The following is a 27,325-nucleotide window of genomic DNA, read 5'->3' on the forward strand; positions in this document are numbered from 1 at the left end:
TACAGCAAATACAGAGGCGAATGCCAGCAGCAAACCACTGAACTGAGAATAGGACCCCCGTTGAAGGAATCAGAGAAAGAACTGGAAGAGCTTGAAGGGGCTTGAGACCCCATATGTACAACAATGCCAAGCAACCAGAGCTTCCAGGGACTAAGCCACTACCTAAAGACTATACATGGACTGACCCTGGACTCTGACCTCATAGGTAGCAATGAATATCCTAGTAAGAGCACCAGTGGAAGGAGAAGCCCTGGGTCCTGCTCAGACTGAACCCCCAGTGAACTAGACTGGTGGGGGAGGGCGGCAATGGGGGGAGGGTTGGGAGGGGAACACCCATAAGGAAGGGGAGGGGGGAGGGGGATGTTTGCCCGGATACCGGGAAAGGGAATAACACTCGAAATGTATATAAGAAATACTCAAGTTAATAATAATAATAAAAAAAAAGAAGAATGTGGATTTGGGGACTTTGAAGTTGGAAAGCAGTGGAATGCTTTAACTGGGGCTTAATGGGCTGTCCTAGTGGGAATATGGAATATGGAAGATTTTGTTGCTAAGAGTGATTTGAACTGGACAGACCTGGTCCAAGAGGTTTCAGCACATGGCCTCGAGACTGGCTTTTTTTTTTTTTTTTTTTTTTTTTGGTATTTTGAAGAATATGGCCTGGATCTAAATTTAGCTAGGTGGGATCTTGCCCCCAAATCGCATAATGTTATCTCCTAGAACATAGGATTCAGCTCCATTCTACTTCCTGATTCCCCTTTAATTTTTAAAGCATATATTTCATATTTTTCCTCCCTAAGCTTGCCATGCTTGTTCAAAATGCTCTTCATGAGACTTAATAAGAGAACAAAGTCTCTGCTAGACCTTTTTGAGACTTAGTCAATGTAATTAATATAAATCTCTTTACCTTAGCCTCAGGTAGACTCTTCAGACAAAGGGCAAATACCAGACTAATGCAGAATGGGTAGCAGAGGAAGGTAGTTAATAGATATCATCTAAAGTCATCTAACCCTTCGCAGAAACAAGGATTATAAAGTAATGTGAATGCTTCTGTTTTATTTTGTTAAGAACCCATCTGTATAGCTATTGGTGCTTTCTTCCAATTTCTTTAACATCAATTGGTATTTAAATGGAGACACTAAAAGAATGTTTCCATAAGACATTACCTCCATTATAAATCTACAAATGTGTTTTCGATTGTACAAGGAATAGTTCTATCATGTTAGGCGTATTCATGACCTCGTTATTGTTTCATGTGGTCCTGAGGTATTATTTGTGTCAATTTCACAAGGGTGGATTGTAATAGCTATTCCTGGTTGTCAACTTGACTATATCCGGAATGAACTACAATCCAGAGTTGGAAGGCTCACCTGTGATCCAGATCTTGAGGCTGGGATATACAAGTTTATGACATGGATCTTGGCATGAAGATATTGAGGCATAGTGATATGAATCCCAGGAGACTAAAGTAAGGAGCTCTCTTGAATTCAAGGTCAGCCTGGTACAAAACAAATCCCAGATTTAGGCTTGGTGGTACACACCTTTAATCTGGGCCATACCTTCTGCTGGAGACCAACATAAGGACATTGGAAGAAGGAAGATTCACTCTTCTTCATCTGCTTGCATTTACTTGCTAGCACATCTGTTGTAATCTATTAGCCTTGAGGGACCAGGCAGTTACTAGATCCTTGGAACTCCCATTTACAACTGACCATTGTTGGGGAGTTGGACTACAGACTGTAAGTCATCATAACAATTCCCTTACTATATATAGACTATCCATAAGTCCTGTGACTCTAGAGAACCCTAAGATACCCAGATGGCTCTCTAATGCTGTTTCCATAGTCTATGGAAAAATAACATTAGAAATATGCTCTCAAAGAAATATTTGTGCTCACTTGAAAAATGACATACAAAAGGCATTTGTCAACATTCATTTTATAAAATACCTTAAAAGAACAGATAAAGTACTTGAGGTTACATATCCAGAATTGAAAAAGAATGAATAAAATATAAATTAATTGATCACATAGCTATTTTGCCACATTAGACAAGTTTTTAAAAAATGCATTTCAAAAACAATAAAAATAGGAACTGAGAAGAAAACTTTCTTTCTATTGCTGTCTTTTTCCGGAAAGTCTTCCTCGGAGCTCTAACATTTCAGGTTTACAGAAAGTACCTCCATCAATATTTAAAATATACCACATTTTGTTTCCAAATCAGTCCATTTGAGACATTTTAAAACCAGATGAAATAATTCAGTGCAAACTAAAGCTTCAAGTTGAAAATCCGAGAGGCAAAGTCACGTTCAAACTGCAGGAAATGCTTCTGGAACTGAACAATTAGAAAGTTCACATTATGAAGAACTCTTTGCATGTGTCCTTGGGTGTGCGAAATACTGAGTTAGCAAACAGACCTCTGGAGGCTCTGGCTAGGGCTCTGTGTTGTACTGTGGGCAGAGGGAAGGTAGAAAAGGGCTAATAATTTTAATTGTGGGTGCAAGATTAAGTTAAGCATCAAAATGTTGGGATCTGGGTCCAGAAAATTTGGCTGTGATAGATCAGATACCAAGAAGTTGGTGGTGGTTCGGATGTGGGGTTATGGGTTGGGGTGGGGGTGTAGGTGTGGTGGGTTAAAAGGAAAAGGAAATAGGAAAAAAATCCTCCAGAATTCTGGAAAAACCACGACTGGAATATCATTGGGGATAGATCCCGGGCAGAGGTTCCAATTAGCCGTGGTTTGTTTTAATTGTGTAGATTATATTAAATACTGGCTTAAGGGTAATTCTATTATCAAATCTTGAGCATTGGGAGGCACATCTCAATTTCTGGAAAAAGAGGGAACAAAGTATGGGACATTTCAAAGTATTAACTAGTAGTCCCTTTCCTAATGAAAAAGAGTTTGAACTACTGTTCTCAAACAAATTCTGTGAGTCTTTATGCTTTCTGTTTGCTCTGTCTTCCGTATGAGTCACAAGGTTCACTTTTCTTGATGAGAAAACCGGCAGTGGCTACTGTGTGGATGCAGCAGAGATCTTGGTACAATCCAGAAAATTATTTACACTTCCCTCCCTCCCTAAACCTCAGGTCCAAATCAACTGTTTGAGCACATCTTTAGCCTTTAAATTCTTGACGGAAATCTCTTGTGTTATGCGAGAGTGCAGGAGAATATGCTGTGGGTCCCAGTGCTCCTGTTGTAAACCAACCCCCTCGTAGTTTAAGGATGTTTAACAGTGTTAGGACAACGAAGGGGCAAACTTTGGGTTTTAGGCTATGCCGATTGTTGGCAAGTTGTGTGAAACCCCCCAAAAAACATAGCACTGTTATCTATCAGTATGACATCAGAACTTATAAAACAAGTAAAAAAAATTAAGAGCAGATAATAAAACAACAAAGAGCCAATTGTAAAAAGTATATTAAAAAAAAACCTTGTATTCATACCTCCTCCCAGGTATAGGATGTAAAAACATTAAAAAATCCCCCTGTGGTAGCAGAAGAAACATAGGGCCCTCTGAACAAACCTGACATATGCAAAGACTGTGATCCTCAAGTCCTGTCTCATCCCATGAAAGCCACACTGCAAACGAGTATGCTGGGCACGTTCCCCTTTCTGGGCAAACACAGCTGTGGACATGACTCTCATAAAATGGCAGCTGCATCGGATCTATCTGCTGTAGTATCTTGTCCTTTGTCAGGATGAGGGAGTGATTATCTGAGGCATCTCTGGGTGTGGAGTAAGGAGGGGTAAGAGACACCCATGCAACCTACAACTGAATCCATCTTTAGAAACTATCAAAATGTCGTGCAAGCATTTTTGCATGGAGATGGCTTTTATTTCCCCTCACACACTATTAGGGATGCAAAAAACAAAACAAAACAAAACAAAACAAAACAAAAGCAATCTGAAGGTCTAAAAGTCCTCGCATCAGTCTCAGAGGATTCATCCATCAGATTGGAGACATTTACCACCAAACACATATACACAAATAATATGGCGGAGTTCATGTGTGAAATTTTGTGCTTTCAAAGCCAACAAGAGTGCAAAGCACTTTACAGATGGTCAAGGGGTATCTGTAGATTTAAAGTGATACCACGGTTTCATCTGACTGGGACGGGCAACACGGAGCAGTCAATGAGAAAACCCACAGAGTAAACGGGACTCCTAACCTGACTGGAGAAAGGGTACGAAGAGTTTTGCAAGTAAGAAGGCCTGCAGTAGCAGTGATACATAACAGTCATCAGTGCCTTAGGGGCTCCCACACAGGGAGGAGCCAGGGTGATGTCATAACATAGAAAAGGGGCTCTCTTCCACTTGGGAAAGGCATGTATGTCTATGACCTTATCTAAAGGCATATTAACATATTTCGAGGCGGTGGCCCCCCTTTCCATCTCTCCTGAAAGTGATGGAGGCATAACTATCAGAGAATCTCATTACGGTCCTGTAGTACGGGCGCTGCCCCATTTTCTCCTGCATCTGTCATGGCACTCCTGGGCGGACGGGAGGGAGTGTACAGAAACCTAAAGGTCACAGAACTTAAACTAACAAGGGAAGCTCTTTTACAGTATATAAAAACCCCTTACAAAAGGCAGTTTATTGACAAATAAATGCTTTTTACATTCAGGTTTCCCCACCTCTCAACAGTGATGGTTCCCAAAGAAGAGACTCAGTAGTGAAGACCAGACCACATACATTTTTTTTCTTTTTCTTTTTCTTTCTGCATTAGTTTAAAACGATGAAAAATCAGGACCTCAGACTAGCATGCTGTGTGAATGAGAGAAATGAACTGGACGTGGACACATGAGGTGGGGCCCGGATAGACAGCAACACGAAGAGATGCTTTAGCTGCCAATGTGGGCAGCAGGGTGGGCATGGACAAACTTACAGCAGACCTGACCAACTCTGCCAAGGGCCTGTCAGGAACACAGTACAGGAATCAAAAACAGAGACAAACTGCAATTCTGCCAACGTGTAAACAAGGAAAGCATTTCACAGATTCAAAGTTCAAGGGGGAGTAAACGTCTTTAAATTATTTTCTCAGTTCAACCCTGATTTAAAAGTATGGCTAGCACAAACACAGAAGCTGCAGCGTGGGCATCCTCAGGGAGCTGTGGTACCAGAGAAGCTGGACTCAAGGCTGCCTTCTGGAGACGCCACATGAAAAGACACCATGGCTCCTGCATTCCCTCTCAGTCCTTCCGTCCCATACTCCTGGAATATTTGTTAACTGTTTTACCCTTTGGTGTTTGCAGTCTGGGCTGCTATAGATTGAGACGTGGCGAGACGGGAGGAGGGAAGGCGAATTCTCGAAGTATGCTCCTGGCCACTTCCAGGTTATTCTGGGCGATCTCTAAGGCTCTCTTCACCTCTTCAAAGGCATACCCCTCTCCCATGAGTTTTGCAATTTTCGCATCCACATTTTCCAGTGCCGCCTCGGGCCCATGGGGCTTTCTGTGATGAATTTCTGGTGCAGTCCTTCGGGGTCGTGGTTTGGGGGGTCTAGCTGGTGCTTGCGAACCATCTGTGGAGATTGTTAAAGACAATCTTTGAAACAGTGGGATAAAAACGAACACTATAGAAGGCAATACTGTTATTTCATTATGTTGGGCTAAATACTAGTTTTCATTTTCTCTACAACTATTTTTATTGGCTAGCTAGCTGTGGAGTGGAAAATGTTATTTCATTTTAAACTTGGAATGTGGTGGGAGAATGAAGTAGTTTGACTGAAAACTAACATACTTATTTCCTGATTCCATATTTCACTTTTCAGGCCAGAAAAGAGTTGCATTGAAACAAACAAACAAAGAACCCCAAACATCAGCAGCCAACGGTTACAGTGCAGAGGGGCAAGACCTGGTTAGTCACAGACTTTATCTTTCTCACCTGGGGCACAGACTGTGGCTGCTCCAAGAAGACAGGAGTTGAGAGGTTCCTACCAGCAGGATAAGCATCCCCTATGACGTAATTTTTAAAAACACCAAATAGTCCCCAAATGATCTCTGTCGCACTCATGTACTGGTGGAGGAGCTGTTCCGAGAAATACACTGTGGGGTTTCCTCCTCCCTCATTTTCCAAGTTACTATGCTGCATTTCATTTATACCAAGGAATAAGCCAACAAAAACAGCAGATGTTTGACTCTGTTAGTCAACAAACAGGCTGAACAAATTAAATGCGGCTTTGCTCAAGCACACACTTTAGATTCTGATGCAGGAACTTTTGCTCAAGAAAGTGCGAACAGAGAAAACATTGGGAGATTGGCTTATCGTTCAGGACCCGGACGGGAATTCATTCTTTTTATGCATGCTCTTAAATGTGAGCAGCAGTATGTGTAGATGTGTTCACGTCTGTGTGAGAGACAGAGGGTACACATGTGCCCACACTTGGTGGTCAGCTACCTCGGGTCAGTCCTTCCTTCCACCTCGTCTGAGGCAGAGACTCTTGTTCCCTCTGCATACTTCAGGCTGGATGGCCCACTAGATCCTGGAGGTTCTCCTGTTTCTTACTCCCACTTCACAGTAGGTAGCTGAGGTTATAGAGGCATTCTGACATAGCTGGTTTCAAATGGATTCTGGGGATCCTAACTCAGTCCCTTACAGCTGCACAAAACGTACACCATCTACTGAGCCACGGCCCCACCACGAATAACAGCTTCATAAAGTGAACCCAAGAATATTAGTACCCGTGAACATACAGGACTCTTGAGAACAAAGACATTAAGAAACATCAGAAGTAAACTGTGAAAGGGATAAATGAGTTTAAATAACACCTACAGAATACACTTTATCCAACAGCTGCAGGACCAACGTTTTATCGGAACAGGAAGCTTTCTCTAGAATAGTCCCGGTTAAGGCAACAGAGTGAAAGTAACAAAGTGGTGCCCTCTGTTCTGGTCGAAGTGGAATAGCATACGACTCAACAGAAAGACGCTAAAAATTGTTACAATTCATAGAAGCTGGAGATCCTTCTCAATAAGCAAGTGGGTTATGAAGAAAGTTGGGAGCCTTCTAAAATTCCTCAACACTAATGACAATGGAAATGCAATAGAGAAAACGTGTGAAATGTAACAAGGGCTATCCAAAGGTAGAAAAACATGCTATGAGCATCCTCACCTGGGCATGGCTGTGGGGACTGGGGGCAGAAACAGAGATACCAACCAACCAACCAATCAACCAACCAAGCAACCAAACAACCAAAAAACCAACCAAGCAAGCAACCAACCAAAAACCCCACAAGAAAACAGTCACCACCAAAGCAGCAACAACAAACAAACAAACAAACAAACAAAACCCCAAAACTCAAACAAACCCCGAACCCCTCAAGTAAATATGTATCGCAGTAATCTCCAATACTTAGAGAAGCAAGAACAAACTAAACCTATTGTAGTCTATGGAAGGAAACAAGAATTTCAGTGGAAATGAGTGCTGGAAAGGATTAGTAGAACCATGAACTGTTCTTCAAAAACTTAACCAGGATGAGCTTCCAGACAGGTTAATGGGGAAAGCAGGTAGCTTTGCAATCCCAGCCAGAGAAATGTGATCCTAGAGGTTCCTATGAGCAACCATCCGCTAACAAAGAGGAAACCCCAGAGATAAACACCAGTAGACGTGTAAAACAGGTCAAATGAACCCTAAACACACACGAATCTGAAGAGAACAATGGTGGTAATGAGATTGAATCACCAATGAAGTCTCTCACCGAAGAAGAGCCCTCGGTCAGAAAGCTTCACTGCTTAAGTTATCCACCTAGTTTCTTTTCAATGGATTTTCCTAATTTATCAGCATTGGAAACCTTCGAGAACCTGCACTATCCAACTTCCAAAACCAGACAAATATGTAGCGGCAACAGCAGCAACAACAACAACATCATTATACTTCTGATGAACACAGATATGAATATTCTCAACAAAGTTTCAAGGATTCAAACTCACTTAAGTCACAGAGATCGTTCGCTACTAGCACGCTGGATTCATCTCAGGGATTCAAATTTACTCACTATTATTCAAGTTGCTTGCATTCCCAGAGTTAAAAGATGGTTCAACATATGGAAATCAGTACACTGACAGAATGAAATATGAAAACCACATGACCATGTATGATCTCTGTAGATTCATGAGAAACATTTGATACCACTTAATACTTGGTTCTGATAAAACCCCTCACCACAGTATGAGTTAAGTACAACAACCCCTAGATGACACTGATATGAGTAGAGAGAAGCTGAAGCGTTCTCTCTGAGAACAAGGTGTCCATCGCCACCAGGTTATTCAGAACAGAACCATACATTTCAGAGTATCTTAAAGGGAAACAAACAAAAAGCCATAAAAATAAAAAAGGGAGGAAGCTAAACTGACACTTCTTGTGAATGGTTTTTGTGTGTACATGATTTTTGTACATAAAACCTAAGGAGTTTACCAAAACAGTATTAGTATTAATTCAGTGGTGTGGCAGATGGAGAGGCCACATACAAGAATTAGTAGCTTTCTACATATAAGCAACTCAATGGTATAAAACCCATAAAAGCTACAGAGAAAATATTCAGGAATGAACCTAAGGATGGACGTAAAAGGGCTCTACAGGTAAAGTTATAAACCAATAATCGAAGAAACTGACAGGAAAAACAATGAAAACTCTCCATATTCATGGAGTACGGATAAAATGTCTGTAATATATAAATTATGCTACAGATCCAAATCCATCTGTGGATTCACCCTGCAGTCAAGATAACTATGATTATATTCACAGAATGGGAAAAAAAACCTATATTCATATGAAAGCTCAGGGACATCAAACAAGCAAAACAACCTTGAACAGAAAGCAGAAAGCTGGAGGTTCCACACACCAGACTGCAGGATGCAATGAAGCCACAGCCACAGGACAGACGTGGAGGCTAATGGGACTGAGATTCAGAACCTACCCATCTGCTGCCAACTAGTTCTTACACAGTCACTAAAACCACACAACAGGGAAATGGATGCCTCAGAAATGGTGCTGGGAAAATCAAGTATCTCATGAAGAGAAATGCATGGGACACCCCCATGGCACAGCTCTAAGAAAGATCTCCTTTCTTACCATTGGTAGTTACATTGTGTTTCTGAATGTGAGTGTTACGCTTGTGCAGTTCACAGAACCACAACTAAACAGACGAGATTCCCTCTGCTTCACAAATGTGAGCTGCTCAAGAACCAAGACTGAGATGCTGAGGGGGATTGTCTGATATAAACGGATGGAACTAGAAAGTATCATCCTGAGGTGACCAAATCACAAAAAACCACACATGGTACGCACTCACTGATAAGTGGATATTAGCCCAAAAGCTCAGATTACCTAAAATACAATCCACAGACCACACAAAACTCAAGAAGGACGACCAACAGAAGTGCAGATACTTTAGTCCTTCTTAGAAGGGGGAACAAAAATATTCACAGGAGGAAATATGGAGACAAAGTTTGCAGCAGAGGCTGAAGGAAAGCCCATCCAGAGACTGCTCCACAAGGCAAGCCAGCCCATATACAGCCACCAAGCCCAGACAATATTGCTGATGCCATTAAGGGCATGTTGACAGGAGTTGACAAAGCTGTCTCCTGAGAGGTTCTGCCAGAGCATGACAAAGGCAGAAGTGAATGCTCACTGCCAACCATTGAACTGAGAATGGGGGTTCCCAATGGAGGAGTTAGAGAAAGGATTGAAGGAGCTGAAGGGTTTGCAACCTCATAAGAACAACAATACCAACCAACCAACCAGAGCTCCCAAGGACTAAAGCACCATTCATAGAGTAAACATGGACAGATCTATGGCTCCAGCTTTATATGTAGCAGAGGATGGCCTTGTTGAGCACCAATGGGAGGAGAAGCCCTCGGTCCTGCCAAGGTTCAATGCCCCAGTGTAGAGGAATGTCAGGGTGGAGAGATGGGAAGGGATAGGTGGGTGGGGGAAACCCTCATAGAAGCAGGGATAGGGGGATGGGATGGGAGTTAATGGACGGGAAACTGGGAAAGTAAATAAATAAATAAATATCCAATAAAGAAAAAGAATAGAAAAAAAAAGGGGCATCAAGAACTCAGGTAGGGACTCTGCTGAGGTCCTGGGGCACTTACTGCTTCAGTGCCTTATCCGGCTCTGCTGTCACTGCTGTCCCTTCATGGCCTTCCTCTGAGTTACTAGAGAGGAGGACCACGAGTGCTTTAGCAACCATTGCTACACGAAGGGGTGATTTTTGATCATGTCCTAAACTGTTTTCTTTGGCTTGGCTACTGTGGGAATCACGACACAAACTTCACTAACAATAAAAGAAAAATATTTGCATAACTTACTAAGACTGTTAGAATCAACTTACATTTTATTGGCTGATACTTGTTGATGTGAGATGCTTGGCAGATTAGTAAAACATGCTGTTTTTCTTTAATCTATAAATTAAACTTATTTCAGTTGTACACATTTATTTATATTTATATATTACAATTTATGTTTAAAGTATATAACAGCATATATATTATATAAATATCATTTGTGTACCTATATAAAGAATTATGTATAGTATACATTGTATATTAAATAGTCTCATTGTCTCATTTCTAGTTTCCTAAAGTAGTTATCAAAATTTCTATCCTATAATAAATGTTTAATAAATCAAATATTTTTTTTTTCGGAGCTGGGGACCGAACCCAGGGCCTTGCGCTTCCTAGGTAAGCGCTCTACCACTGAGCTAAATCCCCAGCCCCAGAATAAATCAAATATTATATAGCATGTACATAAGTCTGAATATAGACTATAGTAAATGAGTACAATTCTTGGAATAAGCATGACTATTCTTTGGTTAGTAATTTTCTTATGTTTCTTATGTTCTATAATACTTAATAATTAGAAAAAATAACATGAATTCAACTGAATAAAGGATGAACAAAATCTTAAAATATATTACCATCTTGTTATTCACATAAGCACTGTCAATTAAGTTGGGAGCCTATTTCCATTGTGATGCTGAATTTCTACAGTCGTGGACACTGTTTAATCAACAGATGAGTTTTCAGTGAAACATGAACACATGAAAAATCCTCGTATAAACTGTATTAGAATACACAGAATGCAACATGTGAGACTGTTCAGATCTTTGAGGACCAACCCTTCAGCCCTGAGATTTTAAAACTGGAGCCATGAAGGTTCTCAAGCCACATTAATTACTAGGTGCACTGACACTGACATTTCCATTGTGGATTCAGAACTAGGTGCTAATGGCCTTTGGCCCCATCACCGAAGGTAATGAAAACACAGCTCTACATCTTGTGTGAATGACAACCATGGTTTCCAGCTGAAATCTCCAAAATGATTACTAATATGTTCAACAGTGCTTCAAGTTTCCATTGAGCTAATAATAGATGAAGCACCGCGGCTCATTCCCTTATAACAACACCTCCTTAATTTGTCAGTATACTCAGAAATAAGATCCTTTCACGTGAGTCACGGATAAATTAGCATTGTTTCAAGTCCTTGAAGTCCTTTAACTACTAATGATATGAAGAATCCTTTTCAAGGGTAATGCTGCATAGAAGAACACGCATTATGGAATGCTTAAGGAATTCAAACTGCAGCACAATATATATTAAGAGAAAAGCAGCATCACGATTTTGTAAAATTTACATGTAACTATTAGTGACACAAGCTATGTGTAAAATACTTATATAAAGAATAGGTCAATTACTGGCAAAAGAAATTGTTGCCTCAATCCAGACATATATGCTTTTAAAATAAGCCAGTGAAATTTTTATGTTTTTGTAAATGTTTTTATCACATAATTATTTGATAAAATACCAATGGCAACATTAACTTTTTTTTAATCTATAAAATACCTCCTTTGAGAGGAATGAATGCACCTGAAGTGCCTTGTAGCTATACAGGTGTACTTGCACACACAGTGTTTTAAAAGGGGAACAAAGAACATCATTTTTACATTGATGAAACTATTTTTGAATTCTTTAGAACTGTCCTTTCATAGTTCATTGACGAGTAAGCTACAATCAGTTATTTATGTAGCTCTGAAAGATGATTGACATTCATTTCTTTTAGAATTCACAACCGCACCAGAATCCCTGTTAGGTCATTTAAAAGGGCCTTGGACAGAACAGATTGTGAAGGCCCATAGCATCTAGGTAGGTTTTAAATGAGAACACCTAATCCAGAGGCTGGTACAGATGTGCCCCTGTTTAAAAAAATTGTGTGTTATTGACGGCTTGACTCACAATGTGCACGAATGCCTTTATTTAATGGAGCTGGAGGTGCCAAATACATGATTTGAAGTCAGATGTGGCACTTTTGCCAATACTTCAACATCACTTCAGTGATGGCTTTGCTTTCTTATGTCATGTGGGGCTGGCAGATATTTTCCCTTCTTGATTTCCATGTGTTGTCAGCCTGTTTTACTTGGAACTACGGTCTACACATGGACAGATCTGAAAGCTCTGAGAAGCTAGACGTGAACAGGAAGACAACATGGACCAAAACGTGAGAGAGTTAAGCTTTTTTTGTGCTTTCCCAGGTCATATACAAGTGTTAACACCTTTAAGATTTTAGAGGGAATTCTGCATCTCCTATATAGCACTGTGGAGAAACTACACTGCTGATAAAACTCAAAGCAGCTCACTTATTCAGAGGGCCCCACTATGTGAATATTACATTTAACATACCTTCTCTTGTCCCCATCAATATACTCCTGTGTTGGGCATCCAGGAGGATAACAGAGACACAGCAATATACGGTCTCGTTGTGTCTCACTTAAATGGTTTGTTTGGAGACAGGGTTTCCCCAAGTAAGCCACACTGGTCTTGGCTTTCCTACGCTATTGTGTATCTCAGTCTGCTGCTAAACATGGTACAAGGTTCCCCTCAGCTTCTGAGTGCTAGCACTATGGCGGTATGACCCTATGTCTGGCTCTTGTGTGTGTTCTTCGGGCCTTTATAGTGGCTAAATAAGTTGTGAGAGTGGAACTCTCAGGAAAGGGATTAATATTCAGAGAAAAAAGGCCTGCAGCTCACTACACCTGAGTGAGAAGACGGGTCCCTATGTAGAAGGAAGCAAATGCTCATCAGATCCCAGTGCCTGGCACTTTTTCTTGGCTTTCTGAGGCTTCAGAATGTAAGAACTGAGTATTTGTTGATTAGCATGTAGCTTGTGGTACTCACTCTAGCAACCTGAGATGGCAGTCCTTGCTTCAGTGTTAAGGTACTAGCAGAAGAGACAGACAAATGAGTCAAGCAAATGAATGAATGATGGAATTTGGGATAATGACAGGTATTAGGAAGGATATATGTCTACAGGGAACACTGTCTTAAAAAACAAACAAAACTAATAGCAACTAACCAACTAATCAGTCAGCCAGCCAACCAGCCTCCCACCCACCCGACCATAACAGCAAAAGGAGCAACAACAGAAAGCCCACAAAAAACAACTAACAGTAACATGGTTTGTTACTGATAGGAATTTTAGAGTCTTCAGTCTTAATGTGAAATTAAACAAACAAACAAAACAACAACAAAACAAAAGACCAGCATAGGCAGATGCTCAAGGATATCGTTTGGATTTCTCAAATCTGGTTGCAACAGACGGAAGTTAAAAGAAAATGCATTCCCAAACAAGGACTGAGCTTTCCGACTATTCACACATAAGGTCAAGCCTCGCTTTTTCTTTCTCTGAGGTAATTTTCTGGGTACTGTTTTCCTAACATACGCTTTACAAGCCGAATACACAGGATAAGGAAAGTAAGTGAATGCTGAAGTCGAATGCACGAAGGGCGGAAGCTACAGATCAAAGGGCGCTGACAATGCTGTTACCGTTCTCAGACGACTCACCGGAAGATGAAGGGAGCTGGTCATAGTCCTGGGAGGCTCTGTTGGATTTGACACCATCTCCTGGTGCTCTCCTGGCCGGAGGCAATGGAACTTGGCCACTTGCTGGGTCAAAAAAGGGATCTGAAAAATAAAGAAGATTCTTTAATTAAAACGATGATCCCTACTGGTTGGCTGAAGAGAGAATACTGGGAACTTTCTAAGGACTGTAGATTTTGATAATGAATTGGCTAACTAATTTCATGAGCAGTAATACCCCAATGGACTGTGCAGTTTTCAAACTCATTCATCTGTTCAGTTTAGAGCTACTCCCTTACATCCAAATTAAGAGTCCGGTTCCTTCTTTATCTTTTCAGATCACTTTGCCTCCTCTTCACTCAAATTTCTATCCCTAACTGCACGTCAATGAATGAAGGCTGATGGGAAAGAAGCATCAAGGAAACACTGCCCACTCTGCCTTAGGGGAGCACTGCTGGACCACTCGACTCCTGACGCTGACATCAAGATAAATCTGTAAACAGACCAGACGCTTGCAATTCTTAAATGAATTAATGTATGTTCAAAAATCTGTAAATAGAAGGTATTTCTTACTAACTACACTATCTTGGAAGTCCCAAAGTATGTTAAGACCAAGTTCTTGGGTTAGCTCATTGAATTCAACTGTGAAAAAATACACCATTTCGAAAAATAAAGTTTGAATACAAAGTAAAAATGTACTCTTTCATATTTTGTCATGTAAATTTATGAAATGTGAATTGTAGACCAAAAAATTATTTCACTATATGTTATGGTGTTCACCAAGTGGTACTAAAGAGACAATGGGAGTGGACCACAGGCCTAACCACTTTAAAATTGGCAGTACATGGGCTTAAAGCCTTAGCACGCACTCTTGTCTGAGTAGAACAACATTATCTCTGACTTCTTTGGCGCACTAATAATTTAGTCACCGCCTCCACCGTCATGTTTTCCACATCTATTTTCTTCTGCTGGTACCATCTGTGAAATTGCTCCAAGTTCCTTGGAGGGCAGGATTTTCCTTACTTACATTGTATCTCCTAACTCAAATACAGCAACAGGCAAACTGTTTGGCAATTAGCTTGCTCTTAATAAATCCATACAAACACATACTTTCCATAAAGGAAGATAGATTATAGGTGTATATAGTTTGGCTATAATTTAGTCCATTGGTTATTCATTTGAATTTGGCAAAACAAACAGAATCTGATCTGATTATTTAAGAAGAATTGACATGCTTTCAAACTTGCCTATTTTATACTATTATATTATTTTTATTTATACTATGTATTTTATTTATACTATATATTTTATTATATATTATTTATACTACATTATGTATACTATAATATATACTAATATATTATTTTATTTATACTGTAATATAGTATAAAATACTATATGTTATACTAATATACTAATATCTCACTAGAGCATGTGTTATTTAAAGCCATTAGCTAATTACTGTCTAATTTTCTTTTCCTAGAGCAACTGTCACTAGCTTTATCCTGACTTCATACTATCTGTACTTGTTTATTCCACCTTATAGGCCACTTACAAGCTTACTGGGCATCTCTACATTATTTCTAGACAGCAACTGAAAACTTAAAAGAATTAAAATCCGGATATATATTAGTATTATAAATCGACTACAAAATATACAATTGTAGGTTTTCAATGTTTTTCCCTTAAATCATTTTACCTAAGATGGGACTGGATACACTAAATTATTTAAATCAATAGCAAAAGCAGTTAGAGTCTGTTCCTTCATGTGTCCACCTGGCTTCAAGCTAAGTTGCTCCTGGTAAGGGACAGGGAGAAGGGGGATCACTGCTGAGAGCTACTGAATTGGAGCTACTGTGTCGGGGAATGACGCTACGGGGAGTAATGACTACAGAGTATTATAATTACTAGCTGTCCTCTGAGAAGGGAAATTTGAAAATCAATAAAGCTTTGCTGAATTAAATCCTTTTAAAACTAAGTAAGGCCAATGTCCAAATTTATGATTAAAACACAAATTGAAAACGCTGCAGCCAATGTGTGATTAAATAGTAATATTTTTTTTTCTGAGAATGTAATACACACAATGTGTTCAGTTTGCTAAGAAGCAATGTAGTCCTGAGTCTAATGTACAGCATAGGCAGGCCCTGCCTGACTCCTTACAGCAAATCCCCAGAGGCTGTGCTGAGCAGAAGAGCGTTTAAGGAGTGAGTGCAGCTCTCGCCCTTGGCCTTCTCACATGTTATCATGGTGGCCTCCGCATAGGAAGGACGCAGCAGTTGACATCATTCATGTGACTCCTCTGTCAACCTCGCAGATGGCAAAAGCTGTCTGAGTAGCCCATCACTGATGAGGTCTCACAAGGGTTGAGTAAATTATACCCACCGTGTCCTTCTCCAGGGTGGGGGCCAAGCACACGGGATTTCTTTGAGTTTTACCTATACAGATGTCTGTCCCTGTCTCAGAGTTAAAAGTACACCTTACTTTAACAACATCACTGGATCTTAAAATTGAATTGTGACTTTAAGATTGGATATGGACTTCAAGAGAGATTCCAGGTTAGAGAGAAAGTGAGAGGAAGGCTGCCAAGCACAGGTCCATCCTGCGTCCCTCACAGAGAATCCATGCAGGGTGTGATTAAGACTTAGTGCTGTCCTAGCTCCCTTGCTTAAGCTCAGGCCCTGGCACAAAGCCGCAGAAATGCCTATTTCAACCTTCCCACACAAAGGGATGCTTCCTTTCTCTCTCTTTTTGTTACAAAGAGAAAAAGGCATGTATGCCAGCAGTTGCCTTGGGTTTGTGGGCAGGAAATCATGGAGCTTTTGTTGAGGACTCGCGTTTTGTTAAGGTTTGACTGGCTCCGTCCATAAAGGATGGTTCATGCACCTTAGTGGAAATTATAATTTCGCCAAAAGAAATCTTGTGTGAAAGCCCAAGGTGGGAAACACAAAGGAAGAGCAGAGCTGAGTCTCTGCACGGTTGTCCTTCCCCGAGCCCACTGGAGTCACGAGGCTTCTCTGCAGAAAGGCAGTTCCGTAGTCTGAAAGCCCAAATCCAGAGCAGAGGAAAACTGGCCCCCTGACTCAGCTGTCATGGTTAGAAAGAGGTGGGGACCTAGTATAATATTTTCAGAAAATGCAGTATCTTTCTAAGATATCTAGTCCGTCCTTAGGTTAGGATACTTTTCAAGGAACTCACCTTAACACTGAAAAATATTTTACGAGTCCACTGCCTAATTAAAAACACTGGGCATCAGAAGAGGGATTACTGCGGTAGCTCCTGGAAAGTGAGTTGGGCAGCTACCTTTGTTCAGGTCTACACTTCTAATAGCGTGAGTGGAACTGTGATTTTGTAAGTATGTCTTTCGTGAAGTTTTACTCTCAGTGTGAAGAATCACCGGTGGTCAGCAATGTGCCACTGTATTTCTTTAGAAAAATTACCACACGTTTCATGAAATGTAACAAAATATTTTCTGGTAGTTCTTAGAGATCATGACTTTGTTGTAAAAGAGATCACTGTACAGAGGCTTAAATTGGGAGTAAACTAGAAAAGCTAGAGGATGCGAATCAGAAACTGCCACTCAGCACCAAGAGTCGTGGCTACACGCTTGTCTTACTTCTTGCTTGAAGTAGATCACCTTAGAGCACTTGGTCTTAGGCAGCATCCAGGCAAACCATAAGTAGCATGAGGGTAGAATGTGTTAATAGTGGACCAAATACTAACAAGTCACTTGCTGCTGAAAAGCTGGACTGGAAATTACTCTTTCAATATTCAACCCCTTGAAACATAAAGTGGAACATGTTATTCTGTGACCAGAGTTTGTGTTTCATGAATTTTTTCCAAACTTTCTCCATTATCAAACCACATGAGAAAGAGAAGAGAGAAAAGCAGAGTGGTGATGGGGTGGGGGTGGGCAGTGGGGGTTGAGGGAAGGAGAGAGGAGATTAATAGCTCCATAGGTTTTTAACAAGGTATCAAGGAAGCAAAGAACAATCAGAGCATTTAAAAGGTTTCTCCCAATTTATCTTATATGAAAGTGAGCAGAAAACATGAAAAAGAGAAGAATTTTGTTTCTATTCTTGAGGGAAGATCTCTTGGTGTAGCCCAGGATGACCTCCAAGTTACAGCCCTGTGCCTCGGAGTGCCAGCTGCCGGGATGGCGCCGGGATGGCAGGCATGCACAGCCACGTCCAGCTAACTGCTTTCCCACAGCTAGTCCAGAAGGGGAGCCTTTCAAGGCACAGACCACACACCTCTACCCGGGCAGACTGCTGTGTGTGCGATGGCAACAGCCCTGCTACATGTGAGTGGGTTTCCTTTGCCTGATAATTCTGCCCAATGTGTGCTGAGGGTTTCCTGTAGTTTCTGCATTTTCATATCTGCTCCATGCTCTACAGATGTGCACTAAAGGACAACTCTATTTGTTTTCCCTTGAAGACAACATTATCTCCATACTTAAAACAAAAATTAAAATAGTTAATAACAGAAAAACTTAGAAAAGCTACCTTGTTAAGATGTAAAACCTTATGCTTTGAATAAAACCAGGGTATTAAAGCACATCTTGAAAAAAAATGAAGTCCATTATTAGAAAAACATTTTGCTGGAAATAGGGGATGAAGAACCTAAAAGGCTATGCCTCTCCTATTAGCCCACCACGCCATCATCCCTCTCTTAGGGACTCTGCTGGCATGAAGGCATCGCTTGCTGCATAGAATACGCAGAGCATGCACCCTCTTCCTTCCCTTCTCTTCTTTTTCTTCAATGTACACAATGCTCAAAATACAACCCAGCCACAACTCCCTCCTGCCAACCTTCATCTGCCTCACCAACATACCCCCATCTGACTTTACATCTCTCTTTTTAAACAATATTAAATAACCCACTAAAGTCAACTGGCGTTGCCCACGAGTGCATGGCTGTGGAGTCGCTCACTGGGTCATGTGAAGCATAAGACTCTTTATTACTCTGCCATCTTTGTGGTATTTGGTCATTAACTCAATCTGTGTCAAGCAAACTAGGCAACCACAGCTCTCGCTACAAGCCTTTCTGCTAGTGTGCCAGAGACTCAGCAAACACTACCATAAATGTGACAGCAGGATCTCAGATGTACTTTGCTCTAAAAGAAAATTGTTTTGTTTTGTTTTTTAAAGAAAGATTTACTTGTTTTTTACATATATAGTGTTCTGCCTACATGTACGCCTGCATGTCAGAAGAGGGCATCAGATCTCATTACAGATGGTTGTGAGCCACCGTGTGGTTACTGGGAACTGAACTCAGGATCTCTGGAAGAGGAGTCAGTGCTCTTAACCACTGAGCCATCTCTCCAGCCCCCTCTTTGGCTCTCCACTCACTCCTACCTGAAGGAAGAAGGAAAAGGTCCTGTCCTGAGGAAGGCCGGCTACTGGAGCCTGGAGGTTTTGAATGCTCGATGAGACTATGTCTTGCAGGAGGTGGAGGAGGAGGAAGGGATGGGGGGAGGGCATCAAAAGCATCTTCACCTGCATTGAAGAAAGATCATTATCAACAGTAGAACTTCCTTAATGAAAACACAATATTAAAGAAGAGTAATGACTGATTTCCCTTACTGCTTGTAAGTTCACCTGTAGGGTTTGTTCAGTACTTCCCTGACTTACATAATGGGGTGGATAATTTTGTGGGAGTCTGGATAGGAAATGTACATAAACACACACGTGTGCATGTATGTGCCCATGTACATGTAAACACACACACACACACACACACACACACACACACAAAATATCTCCCCATGAAAACATTTTTCTGCTTCCTGGGTCTTTCTATAAAAAGCAGCATTGTAAGTTATAAATTAACTCACTGTCCCTTTGTACTATTAATATACTAGAACTCTGAACTGAAAATTATCAGTAAAAGCAGACAAACAAAAATCTCTCAGCTATGAAGAGAGTTCATGGCCTCTCCTGAGACAAACCGCACCATGTCTAACCATTCCCTAACGTTTGCTGCTCTGAACGGTAATTCATTTAAATTGTACCAAGCATTAGATGTAATGTCAAAATATGTAACAAATGCACAAGTGCAGCAGAATGTACTGTTTGCTCAACTGTCATCTCCAGAGAGGAACTTGTCAATGGAGAACCCCTTCAGGTGGCCCCAAAGCTAGTGACCCACGTGTATGTGTGTGTGTGTGTGTGTGTGTGTGTGTGTGTGTGTGTGTGTGTATGTGCGTGTGCATATATCCATCTATCTATCTATCTATCTATCTATCTATCTATCTATCTATCTATCTATCATCTATCTATATGGTTTATTCGGTGTATATAGGATATTGCAGTGTGGATCTATGTCTATATATTTATCCCTGCTACTCTTTGCTAGGCCAGAGTTTTTCTTACCTTGAATTTTTAAAAAATAAAATGAACTGAATATGGTTTTCAAATATGCACATCAAATATGCTGTCAGGAGACAGGCTATATGTAAATGCCTTCATATTCTAATAATAAAAATACACATGTATTTAAGCAGAATGAATTAGACATAAATACATTAAAATGAATTTATCATTCTTTGTGCCTGCCTGGCAAAAATATGCAGAATATTTGAACTAATCATCACAAATATTTTTCTAATTTTAAGTATTTGAAGATTTAGGAGAGATTTGTTATCATTCAGGCTCTTGCTGTCATATAATTAAATTCAAATCTTTTTTCAGCCCTTAAGTATCAGGCACCATGCTAGGAATTGAGTGATATGAAGATCAAAACTTAAGGAGCTTAAATACTATCAAGGGGAGTGAAAACCTGTTCACAAACACTTATGACTGACAGGTGAAAGTGTTTAATTGGCCTCATAAAGGAGAATTTATGAGAAGAGAGAAGAGAAATACGAGCAGCATCCAGTGAGATGCTGCTGTCACTGGGGGTTCATAAATACATGTCCCGGAAAGACAAGCAATGTATGTGCTTAGCTGAGAGATCGGTAAGTAAGTACCGATACACAGCCAAGCTGGAGGAAGGCCCAAGAGAAGAGGTAGGCTGATGTAACTTCTACGGGAATAGCTAACAGAAAGGTCATCAACCACCTATGCCTAGTATAGTGAACCAAAAATGTAGCGCGAACTCTATTAAACATTGTCATCCAGATCATAGGGACCTGAGTAATAGGTCAAGATCCAGCATAGAGAAAAAGCAAGTAAGGAAACAAGACTGTAGACAGGAAGTTAGGAGAGTCTTAGAATTCAAGCATATGAAGAGAAAGAACAGAAGAAAAGCCTCTGATCAATAAATCAGAAGCCAAAGACACTGTAATAGGACAGTTCAAACTACTAGACAGAGGTGCATATGAGAAATACAAAAGGTCACTTAATATTTTTGGAAGCCTAACAGACAATTCAGAAAAGCTCATAAACAGATTAAACAGAACTTGTTCTTGTTTTCTAGGATGAAGTATAAACTTTCTCATAAGTTAGTTAGCCTGAGAGGGCCTGGCCGTTTCATGCTGAAGTAAAGTGTGGCTTATGTTTACTATGGGTTAGTAACTTGGAGGGCCCTGGGTTGACACTCCACACCATCATTTGAAAGCCACTGGACAGAGGCCAAGGAATGAGCAACACTCTTGGGTCTTAGCCCAGAACTGACTCTAGAAGAGACAACCTGAGGAAGTCCTCACTGATGGCCAGCTCTTCCAGGCTGTCATTTTGTAGTTATGTAAGGATGATATCATGGAAATATAGCTTAAAACAGACTAAGTTAAGTATTTTTCTTTGATTACTAAAGTAGCGCATTATTACAGAAAATTCAGATACTTACAAACTATAAAGGATGCTATAAAAACAGCCTGAATATTAACAACTATTCTCTATGCAATTAGTTCATCTGTTAGAATGATGTCATGTGAATGCAGGAGCCACCATCAACTGGAGAACCCAATTACGTTTAGGCAAATTCTCAACCGAGGGTCTGCATTATCCTGAATCTTAATTCTAATAATGCAGGGATACGGAGAGCAGGCCAGGGGCTGTTTAAACTGCTTTTAAAATTTCAACCTAATGGAGGGATGAGAAGATCATAATCAGAGGGCGTCCTGTTGACTGAAGAACCATGCTTTAGGTTGTCCCGGGGTGGAGGCCTGGCAGGTGGTAATGGTACTGGATCAGAGGCTGAATCAGAAACATCTCCTGGAGGATAACACAAAATCTCAATGTATTCTCAGTATGAAGACAGAAGAGAACTTTGCCTTTAAGTTCCAACCATTCAGATGTATATTGCAAAGGAAAAGATATTCCATACATACCCTTCAAATAGATGCCTAAATCTGGGATGTTTGATTTCTTCATCTCTGAAGGCGTACCATGAGTTCCATTCAGTATACAGTGACCATTATCACAAGACCTAATGTGGAGACCAGAGGGCAAGAATCATTTAAAAGTCATGACAGGCATGAGGTAACAATCACAGAGCAGACTGTCACACCTACTAAGATAGTAAGAATACAAAACAAAAACAATTGTCTATTCTCCAAAAAGGAGTAGTAACAATATGCAGATACCCTGACCTGATGTGTATGTCTGAAGGTAAAAGTCTCTCTCTCTCAGAGTCTCTCTCTCTCTGTGTCTCTCTCTCTGTCTGTCTCTGTCTCTCTCTCTCTGAAACCAAGAGCTACTAAAGCAGCTGAAATCCGAAACACATCTGTGTACGAGTGTAGTTGCACCTGATCAGAGTTCTGAAGTGACTGAGAAGCATAGACCACCGAAAGCCATGAAAGGTCTCACAGTCTCCATATTTGTTGATAACATTGAATGTGTTTTCTCAACTTAAGCATTCTTTGAATCGAAATTATGCTCGGGCCTTAAAAGAGAAGAACCACTATGAAGCGTTCCACAATTTAAGTTCTGCAGGGAACACTCAGAGGCCTACAACTTCTGAGCCTATCTCACCACTATGTCCAACAAATGCTGGCTCTCTGACACCTTAGGAAAGTGATGTCAGCGAAGGCGTTAGGTGCACATCAAGTGGTTTAATTCAGGTTAAGTATTACTTAACTTAAAAGGCATAATTTTGGTGTTGACATCAATACTGGATAAAACTGAGGCACGGGAGTGTAGGCCGGCCGGGGACACAGAACACGCTTACTTTTTAGCATCTAGCTTGGTAACAGCGACTAACGAAGAGTTTAAGAGTGAGGTCTTATACTTTTCTCTTGAATTACTCTGACATCTAAGAGCACAGTGAAAGTGCAGCCACACTGGAGACGACAGTGGGTATTTCAGGAGATACTGAAGTGATTCATCTGACATTCATTTCTACTCTCTCTGGTGGCCACTTCTTTTTAACGGGCAAGATATGGTTCATTTAAGAACAGTTACATATTGAATCTTCATAACGATGATGGATTTTGCTCAAACTGAATTGAATTATTCATTTACTGTTTTACTTCCCACATATTGACAATCTATTTTTCTTGGTGTTCCCAAGGGGAAGTGAGAGACATACAGGAAGAGGAAGTTCTAAGGAGAGGGAGTACTCTGCCGACGACATGGGGTGACACTCCATTCACTGGTTCTCAAGAACAAATGAGATAAGGAATTCACTACAATTAAGCTTAGGGATTAGCAACATTTATTACTTCTCTATAACCGTGCGAGATGGTTATGATGGTTATAATTTAAACTGACTTTCAGTATCCAAGAGGCTAGCCACTGAAATATCATCCACTCTGATGCGACAATTAAAATTTGATGAATTAAAATCATGTCCTTCGGTCTTCCAGCCATGGAAAGAATGAGAATCCCAAAGAAACCAAAAAATCTTGTTCAATCTTCGCATTTAAAAATTACTGTACTAAATTAGTAAGAGCTAAAGAACGGGGAATTGTTAGCAGTTTATACTTGATGAGAAGGCGTGACTTTCCCTCGGCTAGCTGGGTGGGCACGTGGCTCTTCCCCCTTCCTGTTTCAGGACCACTCACCAGCCTGATGAACAAGAGATAGCTGGCCCTTGCTGTAACAGTCAAAGTGTGGGTGCAGTGCATCACTAAGCCTGGGCAGTAACCCAGCTCACCGGCATCCCTTCTGAGACACAACTCTGGTCTAAAAGAAGATCTCTTTTTCTAAGTATTTCTTTTTCCACCTTAGTGAGGCACCTGAGAAGAGTTTTCACCTCCAAAGATGGACGCACTACTCATAGAATACTTTCAGTCGACTGACCTGGCCTCAAGAGGAAGCAACACACTGAGTAAAGATGGAGTGGATGACAGATGGCGTTACAGTCTCCTATCCGTCAGTCGTCAGGAGGCCCCAGGCAGCTCGGCTACTGACAGTGGCCTAACAGAGCTGAGCAGAGCGGAGCCAAGCACAGCTCCAGGAATATTATGCAAGGAGAGCCCAAGTTCGGAAAGTAAGTTCAGAAAATAAAGCTAATAGGTTGAATGTCAGTAGGATGCAAATTATATAAATGCTATTATAACTACTTTAAATTTTATGCATGCAAAGCCATGATTTTACTTAAAGACAAACTGATAACTCAATACATGTAAACCATTATCAATAATTTGTAAAAGTCAATGTGACTGGCACTTCAAAGACCAAGAATGTCCCATATTATAGGATAAAAAAAAAAGAAAAGAAAAAATAAAATAAGATATAATAAAAACAATAAAACCTAGTGTTCTTTATATTCTTACCACCCAAGAGAAGGTAAAACAGTGCTTGGTCAAAAGAGAAGTTAACAGAGGTAGCTTTAGGGCTCCCCCTGTTATCTTATGATTTCAGTAGAAGCACATTACATATCAAGAAGGAAAATGAATATAAATTATTGTAGCCTTCACATTAGGAACAAAAATTCTTAGGAAGGCTGACCTAGCACCTTAACATTAGTTTCTAATCACTAATTTTTCTTCATGATATATATGCTTGGACCTAAAGAAATTCATTAAAATATCTTAGGAGAAATGCATGAATTAATCATTATTATATGTAATGCATAGCTACATTTTATTAGATTGTAATTTGGCTTTTTGGGGGAAGAAGGCAACAAAGTCTTTATGTGAAAGCAATGAAGGAAAGCTATAGGAACTACAGGCTAGACTAGGAACGGGACTTTGAACCAAGCACATACTACTGAACTGCATACAGACAACCCCCGTGTTTGACAGTATGAGGACGCTTATGCAGATGCAGGGTGGGACAAAGATGCCCATCTTCTTACCGAACAGGAGGTTTGACATTATGACAATGAGATGGTTGTGAATTCAGGGAAACAGGATGGGATGAAGGAATCTTGTATTCATCATCATCTTCTTCTACTGTGTCTCTTGTTTTCTCGGAGAGACAATTTGCTATTGGACCAGTACACCTACCAAGAGGGGAAAAAAATCCAATCTGGTTTAGGCATCATAGACACTGAGATCAGGAAGGTCTGATGTGATGTACACAAATGAAGAGTTTGGCACTCGCAGTTTTGGACTGTAAACTGTTCTTATATCAACAGAAATGGAAGGCCGGGAAGTGTTAAGATAAAATACTCATACCTATGGTTTAAAAGGGTGAAGTAAGAAAAAAATGTAAATTATGAAAAAAGAAGGGACTTTATAAAGCTGTAACATAAAATGTGTACAATTATTCAAGCTCAAGCTATTAAAGTGTTAATCGTTCCCTCCCATGTTGTGGAAACAGGCAAAAGTGATAAGAATACAGCAAACATGGAGCTCTTTAAAGGTTCAAACCTGTCTGTGGCTAGTACCTATATTTTCAAAAAAGCCATAATAGAGAGAAACTTGCCTATTTTGTGAACTTATAATTCTAGTGCTAGAGTTCCTCCCACTGCAGTAATTAAGAACTAAACATGTACAGAATTAGAAGCAGATAAAGACAGAACTAGTTATTAATAAAGCTCTGAAATGGATTATTTCTACAACTCACGATACCTAACTGCAACGAACAAAACACTTATCGAATACCATGAGGAATTTGAGCGTTTTACCTGATCATTTGGGAGAATATATAAAATAAAATTGAAAAATAATCTACTTTCCTGTGTGGGTTTTAATTTAACCCTTGCTATTGCCCAACACATAGTCCAAAAGACATCTGTTAAAATCCAACTTAGCCAATAGGCAGAAAGACAACTAGTTTGCAAGACACTAGAAAAACGGATCCAAATCTATTTTAATAATTATGAACCTCACGGGAAATGTTCAAAATAAGTGTAATGTTTCAGCACCTTCTGTAGAGGGAGCAAGAGCCCTTTAGGACATGATTTTCATTTCTTCTTGCCACCAAGTAAAATTTTCACTTTGTATTCTCTCCACAAGTTGAGTGTCCCTATCTGAACTCTTTGGGACTAAAACAGATTTTCAGATTTTTTCCCCTCAAATTTTAGAACATTTGCATACTCTAAGTATTTCACTTTTGGGTCAGTAAGACTGAACTGCTGTTGCAATGGAAAAGAAAATAACTTCAGAATATGTGTGTGTGTGTGTGTGTGTGTGTGTGTGTGCGCGCGCACGCACGCACGCGCACATGCGTGTATGTGCCCATATTTAAAGGGTCAACTCTATAGATAAATTTCTAGAGTTCAGAGAGCAAAGAAAATGTTCCCTTAGGAGCTTTCAAAAGCTTATATTTTAATGTCTTTGAAGAAGTTTTTAGTATTGATTTTTAAAGCTGTGTTTCTTAGAGATACTTTAGGATCCAAAATGTCAGCTAATGGTGACCTGAAGCTTTGCTGTAGTAGCAGAAGGATCTGCTACTCAGCCCAGAACAGGCTATGAAATTCAAAGACCAATTCTTGTGCTACAGCCACTCTGGTCGAACCTTAGAAGACACGCCTTGCAACTAAAGGTAGCAGCAATAGTACTATATCTCAGAACGATGACTCAATGGTGTTTTAATGAGGTTAGAAACAGTTGTATCTTCCTGCAAACTCTAGTCCTTGGGAAAGACATCAATTTCACCAGTCTCTGCATGGACCAGGGATTTCTTCTTCACTTTGCAGAGGAAGTGTGCCCTGCATGTATCCATCCCTGTTCTGATGTGCTTCTCAATGAACACTATCTCTATCTACTTAAGTGGATACCTCAGAGACGAAAGGGAAACTTTGACTTAACATTCGATAACATTCGTCAAATCTGTGTCTTACAGGCACTTCAATGATTTAAGAATTTCCAAGAAGCATTTTGCTATGAGGAATACTTGTTACTAATTTGCATTAAACTTAATATTTGTTTGTATGTGTGCCCTCATTCCAAGGTATGGATGGAGGTCAAAGGACAACTCATGGGAATCAGTTGTTAGTCCCTTCTCTCATTTTGTGGTTCCCAGGCATTGTACTCAGGTGGTCAGGCCTTGTAGCAGGTAACCATCTCGTCAGTGCAAGCAATAAACAATTATAAAACAAAAACACACAAACAAAATAAGCCCACCAAACACGGGTTGTGGATAGTTCTACATCTTACGACCTTCACTGGCAGAAGCTCTCGGCTGGCTATATACCACTCATTC

The 27,325-nt window shown here is 40.3% G+C and overlaps 1 protein-coding gene across 6 annotated transcripts in view; it reads right to left on the reverse strand.

The window, feature by feature from the left end:
• Positions 1 to 1,922: 1,922 nt before the first annotated feature.
• Positions 1,923 to 27,325, reverse strand: part of Cblb (Cbl proto-oncogene B) — a 167,076-nt gene continuing 141,673 nt past the window's right edge. For 4 of the 6 annotated variants that reach the window (XM_006248258.5, XM_008768626.4, XM_063270260.1 and 1 more), the window contains 6 exons: positions 25,032 to 25,178; positions 22,120 to 22,217; positions 21,872 to 22,003; positions 19,205 to 19,345; positions 13,836 to 13,955; positions 1,923 to 5,518 (listed from right to left, as the gene is read on the reverse strand). In XM_006248258.5, the coding sequence (XP_006248320.1) occupies positions 5,259 to 5,518; positions 13,836 to 13,955; positions 19,205 to 19,345; positions 21,872 to 22,003; positions 22,120 to 22,217; positions 25,032 to 25,178 (898 nt within the window). In that variant the 3' untranslated portion in view covers positions 1,923 to 5,258. 6 annotated transcript variants of the gene reach the window in all.

Source organism: Rattus norvegicus, chromosome 11, assembly GCF_036323735.1.
Source record: "Rattus norvegicus strain BN/NHsdMcwi chromosome 11, GRCr8, whole genome shotgun sequence".
Classification (NCBI taxonomy): domain Eukaryota; kingdom Metazoa; phylum Chordata; class Mammalia; order Rodentia; family Muridae; genus Rattus; species Rattus norvegicus.